The 12,079-nt window shown below is 43.2% G+C and overlaps 1 protein-coding gene across 2 annotated transcripts in view; it reads left to right on the top strand.

Annotated features, from left to right (window-relative positions):
* The window catches only part of LOC141098235 (uncharacterized), a 31,472-nt gene extending 20,575 nt beyond the window's left edge, over nucleotides 1-10,897 (top strand). For both annotated transcript variants that reach the window (XM_073585852.1, XM_073585853.1), the window contains 2 exons: nucleotides 8,887-8,922; nucleotides 9,035-10,897. In XM_073585852.1, coding sequence (XP_073441953.1) covers nucleotides 8,887-8,922; nucleotides 9,035-10,460 — 1,462 coding nt within the window. In that variant the 3' untranslated portion in view covers nucleotides 10,461-10,897. The remainder of the gene's footprint in view (nucleotides 1-8,886; nucleotides 8,923-9,034) is intronic.
* Nucleotides 10,898-12,079: the final 1,182 nt, after the last annotated feature.

The following is a 12,079-nucleotide window of genomic DNA, read 5'->3' as shown; positions in this document are numbered from 1 at the left end:
AAAAAGTTTAAAAAAAATGCCATTTTCCAATACCAGTAGCGTCTCCTTTTTTGTGATCTCTGGTCGGGTGAGAGCTTCTTTTTGGCACGCCGAACTGACTTTTTTTAACCCCTTCGTGTTGGAACCCATTTTCATTCTTGCGTTTTGTTTTTTGCTCCCCTTCCCAGAGCCATAACGGTTTTTATTTTTCCATCAATATGGCCATGTGAGGGCCTGATTTTTGCAGAACAAGTTGTACTTTTAGTCGACACCATTGGTTTTACCATATTGTGTACTCAAACGGGAAAAATATTTTGAGGGCGGTGAAATTGTAAAAGTGCAATCCCACACTTGTTTTTTGGGTTTCTTTTTCACCATGTTAACTAAATGGTAAAACTGACCTGCCATTATGATTCTCCAGGTCATTATGATTTCATAGACACCAAACATGTCTAGGTTCATTTTTATCTAAGTGAAAACAAATTTAAAACTGTTAAAAAAATAAATTTTTTCAGAGACCCGTAGCGTCTCCATTTTTTGTGATCTGTGGTTTGGTGAGGGCTTAATTTTTGCGTGCCGAGCTGACTTTTTTAATGATACCATATTTATGCAGATACAATCTTTTGATCGCCCGTTATTGCATTTTAATGCAATGTCGAGGCGACCAAATAACATAATGGTGGAGTTTTAAATTTTTTTATTTTCTTGCTACACCGTTTAACAATTAGGTTAATCCTTTTATTGATTGGGTGATTCTGAAAGCGGCAATACCAAATGTTTGTTTTTTTTTGTTTTTTTTTCCCCTTTTTTTCTTCAATGGGGAAAAAGGGGGGGGGTGATTTGAACTTTTGTATTTTATTATGTTAATTTTTAAATTTTTTATTTTATTTTTGGCATGCTTCAATAGCCTTCATGGGGGGCTAGAAGCTGCCATAGCCTGATCGGCTCTGTAGCAGAATGACCGCATTGCTTTGAGCGCTGACCACAGGGTGGTGCTCATAGCAATTCGGCATCAACCGCAGAGGTCTGGTTGTTATGCCGACGCACCGATGACCCCCGATCATGTGACGGGGTCAGTGGTGCACGTATTTCCCACTCGACGGCCGGAAGCGCTTGTTAAATGCCACTGTCAGTTTGACAGCGGCATTTAACTAGTTAATAGCCACTGGCGGATCACGATTCCGCCTGCAGCTATTGCGAGCACATGTCAGCTGTTGAAAACAGCTTACATGTCCCGGCTCTGAGGTAGGCTCACCGCCGGAGCCCACTTCAAAGGGGGATGTCGCAAAGGGTTAATGATACCATTTTGGTGTGAATAGGATCTTTTAATCACCCGTTACTGCATTTTAATGCAATGTTGCTGCAACCAAAAACATAATTCTGGCATTTTTACTTTTTTTTTTTTTTCTCGCTACGTCATTTAGCGATCAGGTTTATCCTTTTTTTTTTATTGATCGGGCGATTCTGAACTCGCCGATGCCAAATGTGTGTTTTATTTTGAATGGGGCTTAAAGGGGGGTGATTTGAACTTTTTTAGATATTTTTAGAAACTTTTTTTTTACTTTTGGCATGCTTCAATAGTCTCCATGGGAGACTAGAAGCTGCCATAACCCGAACGGCTCTGCTACATGCAAGTGATGATCAGATTGCCTGCATATAGCAGAATACTTCATTTGCTATAAGCGCCGACCTCCGGGTGGCACTCATAGCAAACCAGCAGTGACAACTATAGAGGTCTCCTAGTTGTCATTCCAAACCATCGGTGACCCGCAATCACGTGACGGGGGTCACTGCTGGGCGGATTTCCGGCACGATTGCCAGAAATGCATGTTAAATGCCGCTGTCAGCGTTTGGGAATGACATTTAATGGGTTAACAGCCGTGTGACGATCGCGATTCCACCCGTGGCTGTTAGCGGCACATGTCAGCAGATCAGCTGTCATGTGCTGGAAAAGGTGCGGGCTCATCGCCGGAGCCCGTACCAAACGGGGAGGCGTCCAATGATGGATAGATCCATCATTGGTCATTTAGGGGTTAATCCGTGTAGAAATATAACCAAGAAAATAAGTAGCGCATATCTTTTGAAAAATGTATAACATTGTTTCCCGAAATCGCAAATCAAAATTTAGAATTCGGCTTCTCTAAAACAAAATAACAAACGGTCTTGTGACACAGTTCTAAACAAAATGGTGCTTCAATTTCTTTAATTCTACCCTGAGATATGGTAAAAAGTGTAAAGTCATACAAGCCCAAAATTCAGGCTTTTTCAAACTTAAGAAATCTATAAAAAAATTAACTGCTAAAGATAAAAAATCATAACTTACCGTATATACTCGTGTATAAGCCGATATTTTCAGCACATTAGCTGTAGCTGCCAGCTAGCAGAAGACATCATACTCTCCGTACTCGCTCCGTCGCTGCATCTCCGTTGTGATGGCGCCGGCAGCTCTTCCTGTGTTCAGCGGTCACGTGGTACCACTCTTTAAGGTAATGAATATGCACTGCTCTCCACTCCCATAGACGTGGAATGCATATTCATTACCTTAACGAGCGGTACCACGTGACTGCTAAGCACAGGAAGAGCTGCTGGCGCCATCACAACAGAGATGCAGCGACGGCGCAAGGAGGGTGAGTAAGTGAGGGGGCGTGAGCCATGCATACAACGATGAGACGGGGGGGAACCACGCATAGCAGGACAGGGATAAGGGGACCATGAATACCTGGCTTATACTCTAATCAATAAGCTTACCCAGTTTTCTGTGGCAAAATTGGGTGCCTTGGCTTATACTCGAGCATATACGGTATCTTAATTCGCTAAAGTAGCACTTTAAAACGCCGCCAAAGAAATTAAATTTCCAAAGATGCCAGGTTAAAAAAAAAATGGATTTGGATCACTTGGAATGACCCATATACAGAATATTTAAAAAAAAATAACATTTTATTTACAATAAATTTGTCTAATTAGTTTTGATCACCTTCTACAGAGGAGGCTTTCTAGAATGTTTGCTTTTTCTAACCGTTTCCTTTTTGTGCAACCCCCTATAATTAAACCTGAAAGTTTATACTTTGTATCTCCGTTTTCATTTTAAATCAATAATGGTGGAATGCATAGCCCAAATCAAGATTTGATCACTGTTCAAATATTTCTGTATCGAACTATATAATGATATCCTGATAAAAGGAAAGTTCATACTGCATTCTTTGTCAGCACAAAATGACTGTTCAGCTAAGTACATGTGTGTGGTGTACCCTTAAGGCTGACTTCACACGTGGCGTTTCTTTCGCGTTTCCACGGCGGTTTTAACCGCGCGATTTTGCAGCGATAACGCGAAAAATAAGCATCCCATGCATTCCTATGGGATTCCGCAATGCTGTGCTAATGCTGCGGTTTTTACCGCGGCGGAATCGCTTTGCGGTAAAAACCGCAGCATGCTCATTATTTTGCGGAATCGCGGCGATCCCGCACCCATAGGAATGCATTGTTCCGCTTACTTCACGCATGTGGCTGTGCACACCATGCGGAAAGTAAGCAGAACAATTGCGGATGGTACCCATGGTCCGGAGGAGAGAAGACTGTCCTCCGGGCTTTGGGTACCATATCCCTGTAAAAAAAAAAGAATTATAAAATAAAAAATATTGTTATTCTCACCCTCCGACGTCCTGCGCAGCATTCTCGCTTCTCTCCACGCTCCGGTCCCAGTAATCCTTTGCGAAAATGCCCGCGATGGCGTCCGATCTCGCGGGATCGCGAAGTCTCGCGGTCATTCGCGCGACGTCATCGCGAATTACCGCGAGACGTCGCGATCCCGCGAGAATGGACGTCATCGCGGGCATTTTCGCAAAGGATTACTGGGAACGGATGCGCGGGACGTCGGAAGGTAAGAATAACAGTTTTTTTTTTTGTGTGTTTTTTTTTACATCCTGTCTTTTACTACTGATGCCGCATAGGCAGCCTCAGTAGTAAAAAGTTGGTCACACTTGTCAAACGCTATGTTTGATGAGTGTGACCAACCTGTCAGTCAGTTCTCCAAGCGATGCTACAGATCGCTTGGAAAACGCTAGCATTTTGCAAGCTAAATACGCTTGCGAAATGCTAGTTTTTCCGCGGGAAAATCGCGGGAATTTAAAATGCGATTTTCCCGCGGACTGGAATTCCGGAATTCTCGCGGTAATTTCCGCGAGAGTTCCGGTACGTGTGCACTTAGCCTAACAGTGCACTTTCCCTATCTGATTGTTTTCTCTATAACTGCTTTCCCTTCTTTTTTTTTTGACAGCTCTTGCTTTTTAGAGCCAGAGAGTAACAGATTGAAAATAAGTAGTTGAAAAGGGTGCGCCTTAAATGTTTATCCACACCATGGATGCCCCAAGCACCTGAACTTTATCAGCACAGAATCGCTTTTCATTCCGACTCCCTTTTAGGCTATGTGCCCATGTTGCGTGTTAAAACGCACACTAAAAACCGGACTCCTTCCCAGAAATCACGCGTTTTTTTCCGCGCAATTTTACAGCGATTCTGTTCGCGATTTTGCCGCAATTTTCTCAAGCGATTTGAAGCATCGCTTGGAAAGTGATTGACAGGTTGGTCACACTCGTCAAACATAGTGTTTGACAAGTGTGAGCAGCTTTTTACTATTGAGGCCGCCTATGCGGCTTCAATAGTAAAAGATAAAATGTTAAAAATTATTAAAAAAAATAAAAAATCGGGGTATATTTACCTTCCGACGTCCCGCGCTGCCATCCCGGGCCACAGCATTCCCAGTAATGCCTTGCGAGACCTGTGATGATGATGGTCTCGCGTTACTATAGCGATCTCGCGAGACCACGTCATTACAGGACCGTGCCGCAAGGCATTACTGGGAACGCTTAGGCCGGGAATGCAGCGCGGGACGTCGGAAGGTAAATATACCCCGATTTTTTTTTTTTTATACTTTTTTTTACAGGGGTATGGTACCCAGGGCCTGGAGGACAGTCTCCTCTCCTCCACACCGTGGGTACCAAACGCACATGAGACGCTTAACTTCCCGCATGGTGGGCATAGCCACATGCGGGAAGTAAGCGATTCTCATGCATTCCTATGGGTGCGGAATCGCGGCAATTCTTTGCGATTCCGCACAAAAGAATGAGCATGCTGCGATTTTTTTTCCGCGATGCGTTTCCGCTGCGGAAAAAAGCGCAGCATTAGCACAGCATGTGCGGAATGCCATAGGAATGCATGGGGGGCGTTCTGTACACGATTTTTAAACGTTTTTGCGCCGAAAATCGCGGCAAAAACGCTTAAAAATCGCATCGTGGGCACACAGCCTTAAGGTGAACGTGTCTTTCAGGGCTGTGGAGTCAGTAAGCCAAACCTGCGACTCCGACTCCTCAATTTCCCTTCCACCGACTCCACGACTCCAACATATATTGCTTATATTTAAGTGAAAAATTTATTGTAGTACAATGTGAACATCAGACATTTAATCATTTTTATGATACAATAATCAAGACATTTAGATAGAACATAATATATATTTATTGGAATACAACTTTAGAACACGACTAATAAATTGTAAATATGTAATACACTATGTAATATCGATCACATATATGTGTGTGTGTGTGTGTGTGTGTATATATATATATATATATATATATATATATTTATATTCACATAATCACTATGTAATAAACTATGTAAGTGGCAAAAAAAGTTTTCATCAAAAACATGCTAAACATTTGTGCAGTCTATGAATTTGTTCTAAGAAACAGAATTGCCTCCATCAGCTCCTCCTTCATAGATGACCTAAAATCTGACCTAATAATTTTAAGGCCAGAGAACAACCTCTCTACACTAAAGCTGGAGTCACACATAGCGATTTACCAGTGATCCCAACAATGATATCAACGTGTCAGGATCGCTGGCGAGTCGCTATGTGATCGCTGGTGAGCTGTCAAACAGACAGCTTCACCAGCGATTAGCACAGCGACGCCGCGCGCGCGACATCGCTGTGTTTGTTAGCGCTGATGCCATATTCATGTCAAAAATAGAATTAAAATAAAAAATATTGTTGTTCTCACCTTCTGACGTCCCGCGCAGCATTCCCGCCTCTCTCCACGCTCCGGTCTCAGTAATCCTTTGCGAGAATTACCGCGATGACGTCCGTTCTCGCGGGATCGCGAAGTCTCGCGGTCATTCTTGCAAAGGATTACTGGGACCGGGAGCGTGGAGAGAAGCGGGAAGACTGCGCGGGACGCCGGAAGGTGAGAATAACAATATTTTTTTTTTATTATTATTGTTTTACAGCTGATCGCTGGTTTCCCGCCTGTCACACGCAGCGATGTGTGCTGGCCAGCGGGAGATCAGCGACAAAAAAAATGTCCAGAGGTTTCTTGCAGCAATCAGCGATACCGGCAGGGGGGCTGATCGCTGTTACTCACAGCGATCTCGCTGGTGAGATCGCTGTTGTGTCACAAAAGTTGTGACTCAGCAGCGATCTCGCTAGCGAGATTGCTATGTGTGACCGGGCCCTAACTTAGGTTGGAGGCAAAGCCGTAACCACATGGGCAACATCTCTAACAATTTCCAAGTATAAAGGAATTGCCTCATGCACAGTCAGTTTTGATGAACGGTTGAATTTTTCTTTTTCTTTGAGAGCAAGTGAAACATTTTGCTGAAATATGGTCAGTCTGCTTGCTAGAGGAGACGGACTGAAATCTTTTTCCTTGCAGCAACGCTTTGCCTGCTCCATATCATCCAAATACTTGTCAAACTCCTCATCTGATGAGGATGAAGATATGGCAGCAGTAGCACTGTCAGGACCCAAGTCCTCTTGCGCATGGCAGGCCTCCTGTAGGCCACTCATCCTAACTGCTACCTCAGTCAGAGCTTCTTTTCCTTTAGTAAGGCTAGTTTCACACTAGCGTTTATTCGACGCAGCGCACGGCGCCGCTAAGCCCCGCTCCCTGCCTGCCCCATCCGGTCATCGCCGCCTACTATCGCACATGGATGCTTGCGATCTGCGCACCCTATCTTTAGCATAGGGTGCGCAGATTGTGCGCTGGCCGTGCGCTAGTAGGATTTTGGCGTGCACTGCGCACTTTTGAAGGTGCGCACCAAAATGCAACATGCTGCGTTCGGCACGCACCTTCAAAAGTGCGCAGCGCACGCCAAAATTCTACTAGCGCACAGCCAGCGCACCTATGCTAAAGATAGGGTGCGCAGATCGCAAGCGTCCATGTGTGATAGTAGGCGGCGATGACCGGATGGGGCGGGCAGGGGCCGGGGCTTAGCGACGCCGTGCGCTGCGTCGAAAAAAAAGCTAGTGTGAAACTAGCCTAAGCTGTTGATCATCAAGCAATATACGATGACTTGGGTCCACATAAACAGCTGCCAGAAAATTTTTATTTTACAATAGCTGTGTCTCTCTCCGTTTCATTGAAGCAGAAATGCCATCTGCGATTAAACCTCCTCTTTGGGACAGGCAAAATAACAAGTTCTTCCACTCCCTTATGAAAATGCCAGGAGTTAAGTCCTCAGCTTGGAATTTTTTAGTCACGGTAGATAGGTGATTAAGCAATTCCTTCAATTCAGCCACCTGTGTCCATTGACCTTCATTTAGGGTTACCTGAGGGTTCACCATATCTATAAGAAACGATTTTAGCCAGGATCAAAACTGGGGGGGGGGGGCAGAACCTCATACTGCACACCTCAGCTACTGCAGAACCTTATACTGCACACCCCTACACTTGAAGATAAAGCCTGCACCTTAAGATGTCGTGAATGCAGTCTATTTATTCCAACTATCAAATGATGTTGATGTGTTACTGAAGACGAGCAATGCCTGTCCTGGGCGTCCTTTTGGGCAGCTATGAGGTGTACCTGACTGGTGCTAAAAAAAAGAAAGGAATGATAGTCTGTGTGCTACCCGGCTTTCATTCTTTTTGGTACAGATTAGAAATCTGCTCTATCCATATCTTATCTGCTTTTGCTATTGAAAACATTATCTATGCGCTCAAAAACCTTTCAGGTGATGCGGTTTTTTAAAAAGCTGATCTGCTTTTGCAGCTGAAAAGCGTATCCTCAAATAACACAGCAAAAACGCTGTGTGTGAATGTAGCCTTAGATCAGGAATAGAGCAGTCATTTATAGGACATTTCATAACTTTCCCAAATTCCTGTGAAAAAATATTCAGCACATTCTGCATTGAACTACTGTACCCAATTTATTATATATTTTAGGAGTCGGTCCATTTTATTCCGACTCCACCAAAATGAGCTCCGACTCCACAACCCTGGTGTCTTTTTGAGTAATGATATTTACTTGCAACTATATAGGTAATCTGCAGGTAAATGGAATTTAAACCATAGCTGGCTTACAGGAGCAGCAATTAAAAGGTAGAATTATCAGTAATTCCAGCACTGTAATCACTTCCCAGCACGCTAAAAGCCTTTTATGCACACACGCTGCAGAGCGGGCTTTTAAGCAGGCCGGAGAACGATTATAGCACCCTGTGTAGTGAGCGGTGACTAACTTCTCCTTCCACCACCTTGATGACTGGAAGCAGCAGGTGCAGGGAGGATGAAGCTTCATTTTAACTCTCCTTTGTAACCGCTGCTCCAGTGAGCTGCCTAAACAGGGCTTTAAATGCTATTTATCTGCACATTAACAATATATCTGCACTCAGTGTTTCTCAAGGTGACAGGTTCCCTTTTAAGCAGGCATATGTTGGCACTGGTTCATTGAGCTCAGAAATCTTTCGAATTTCTCACATCTGCAAAAATTGTGACGAGCACAAAATTAAAAATGTATTTTCTGCATTGAATTTAATCTATGTATAAACTTGAAATTGAGGTAGTGGTGAGGCACCTCATTCAATATCAGCTGTTCATCATGAGATCATATAATACTAATTGTGATTTAAAATTTCAGGTCTCGATCATGGAGGAGCAGCCGTTCTAGATCAAGGTACAGGAGTTACAATTTACATTTTATTTATTTATAAAAGGGAAATAAACTTGATCTGTGTTAATCCTGCAATTTTTTTTTTTTTTTTTTTTTTTTATCTTCCAAAACCTAGATCTCGAAGCAAAAGCAGACAACGGGATCGAAAGAGTAGGAGTCGCAGCAGAGACAGGAGAGATAGCAGAAGTGTTAGCAGGGGAAAGAGAGACAGCAGAAGTCGCAGTAAAGAAAGAAGGAAAAGTCGTAGCAGAAGTGTAAGCAAGGAGAGGAGAGGAAGGAGAAGCCGCAGCTACAGTAAGGGAAGAAGCAGGAGTCTTAGCAAGTCACGGAAAAATAGAGATGGCAGAAGCCGAAGTGCAGAAGAAGAGAAGAGCCGAAGCAGGGAGAGAGCAAACAGGAGCGGTAGCAAGGTGAGGGACAGCAGAAGTCATGAAAGAAGCCCTAGTAAGGGTAAAGAAAAGGATGGGAGTCAGGAAAGAAGTCCAGTAAAGGAGTCTGCAGAAAAGGGGAGAAGTCTGAGCAAGGAGAGAGACAGAAGCCATAGCAGGGAAAGGAGGGATAGTAAGCGGAGAAAGGATAGGCACAGAAGCCGAAGTAAGGGAAGGAGAGAGAGAAGTAGGTCCAGAGATAGAAAGAAAAGGGACAGAAGTAGGAGCAGAAGCAAGAGTCGCAGTAATGAAAGATTGAGAAGAAGCAGAAGTCGTAGCAGAGAAGAAAGGAAAAGAAAAAGAGATAATAGCAGAGACAGGAGTCGCAGCAAAGAAAGTAGAAGAAATGGTAGAAAGAGCCGTAGTCAAAGCCAGGAGGAAAATCCTAAACGTAGCCGTGGAGACCGGAGCAGAAGTGCAGACTCTTTGAACAAAAGCAAAAAAGAGGACACTGTAGCATTTACTACAGAGTCTGATCAGGAAATTGAGGAAGGTGAAATTGTTTGCAATGAAGGTGCTGGAGATCGTAAGCCTGGAAATCTGGCTCTACCATCTCAACCTGCTGTTGAAACTGATGCCCCTCCTGTTGAAAATTATCCCCCTGCTATTGAAACTGATGCCCCTCCAAATTCTCCCCCTGCTGTTGAAACTGCTGCCTCTGCTGTCGATAATTCTCCCCCTGCTGTTGAAACTGCTGCCTCTGCCGTCGATAATTCTCCCCCTGCAGTTGAAACTGCTGCCTCTGCCGTCGATAATTCTCCCCCTGCTGTTGAAACTGCTGCCTATGCTGTCGATAATTCTCCCCCTGCCGTCGATAATTCTCCCCCTGCCGTCGATAATTCTCCCCCTGCCGTCGATAATTCTCCCCCTGCCGTCGATAATTCTCCACCTGCTGTTGATAATTCTCCCCCTGCTGTTGATAATTCTCCCCCTGCCGTCGATAATTCTCCCCCTGCTGTTGATAATTCTCCCCATGCTGTTGAAACTGCTGCCCCTCCTGTTGAAAATTCTCCCCCTGTTGAAAATTCTCCCTTGGGTGAGATTCAGGAAGAAGCTCCATCAGCAACCTCTCCCAAACCACAGTCCAGACCACCTTCCCCTGCAGAGCCATGAAATTTTTCATTATTTTAAGAGTTGCACTCTTCCTAATGTTTGGGTTTGTTTTTTTTAATTTATTTTGGAAAGTAAAAACATTTTAATAAATCTCCTGGGCTGTAAGCATCTCCCCGATATTTTATATTCAGAACAAAATGCAGATTTGATGCATGATCTTATTTGGTGACACATTTTGTACGCTTCTTGAGGTAGATACTTGGTGAAATGTCAGGAAACCAGGTTATAGATAGCGGAGAATAACACACTAAAATGTTGCAGTGTTGCGTAATCTTATCATTTTTTTTTTATTTTTTTTATTAAATAACGTTCTTTTACTTTTATTTTTTATTTTCTATTTGTTTGCCAGTTATTCTCCTGTGGTTTCTATATTCATATTGGTGAATTACTACCTGGTTGTCTTTCAAGTTGAATAAAGAATATTTTTGCTTCAGAAAGTGCCAGTGCCTTTATTGAGTAGTTGGAAATGTATCTTTCCAAAAGTGAATCACTTAACCATTTAAAGTTACAGCCAAATTTAGTTTCCCAAATAGCCACAACTTTTTTTTTTCTCACAGATGTATGATGGCTTTTTTTTTTTTTTTTTTTTTTGGCAGGACAAGTTGTAGTTATTGGCACAATTCATTTTACCATGTAGAGCAAGAAGAATAAGTTTTATTGTGAAGAGGGGGGGTCAATTCCACCATTATTTTAACGACTTTAACCACTCTGACATCAAACGTACTATTCCGTCCATGTGATCTGGCAAAATTTGACCAAGGACGGAATAGTATGTCTAAGCGATTGGCCGCGATCTCGGGGGGAGCGCGCCGGGTATCGTGTGATTCTCACAGCTGACGCCTGGCACTTTAAGCCCCAAAATACTGAGATCTAACAAGATCGCAGCATTTGGGAGCCGACACAGGGGCTGACAGCCCCCTCTGCCTTTTGATCGGAGACCCCGCGGTATGCCGCAGGGTCCCGATCGTTCCCATGGTGAGCCAGATGTCACCATGACAACATCCGGGTCACCAGAGCTAAGTAAACTTGCTGATCATGTGCAGTGCATGATCAGCAAGTCTCTGTCAGTGCAACGCTCACAGCTTATATGGCATGCAGACGCTGCTACATCTGCATGCCATAGAAGCGATCAGCGTGTGAAAAATGATTGTCCCATAGTGGGACTAAGTAAAAACAAAAAAAATTTAAATCGTAAAAATTTAAAAAAAAAAAAACAATAAAAAAACAATCAATATATATTCTATCTCTAAATAAATATTTGAATAAAAAAAAATAAACAAAAGTACACATTTGGTATTGCAGCATCCGTAACTACCCGACCTATTAAACTGTCCCATTAGTTAACCCCTTTAGTGAACACCATAACAAAAAGGCAAACAATGCTTATCATAGCGCCCAACAAAAAGTGGAATAACGCGCGATCAAAAAGAGATATAAATAAACATGGTACCGCTGAAAACATCTTGTCCTGCAAAAAAAGCCACCATACAGCTCCATCAGCAGAAAAATAAACTTATAACTCTCAGAATAGTGTTGCAAAAACAATTATTTTTTCTAGAAAATAGTTTATTGTATAAAAGCGCTAAAACGCAAAAATTATATAAATGAGGTATCGCTGT

This window comes from Dendrobates tinctorius, unplaced genomic scaffold, assembly GCF_039654945.1.
Source record: "Dendrobates tinctorius isolate UK_male_01 unplaced genomic scaffold, ASM3965494v1 ptg000089l, whole genome shotgun sequence".
Classification (NCBI taxonomy): domain Eukaryota; kingdom Metazoa; phylum Chordata; class Amphibia; order Anura; family Dendrobatidae; genus Dendrobates; species Dendrobates tinctorius.
Note: the sequence above shows the minus strand (reverse complement) of the source record. Positions and strands in the feature narration are given on the sequence as shown.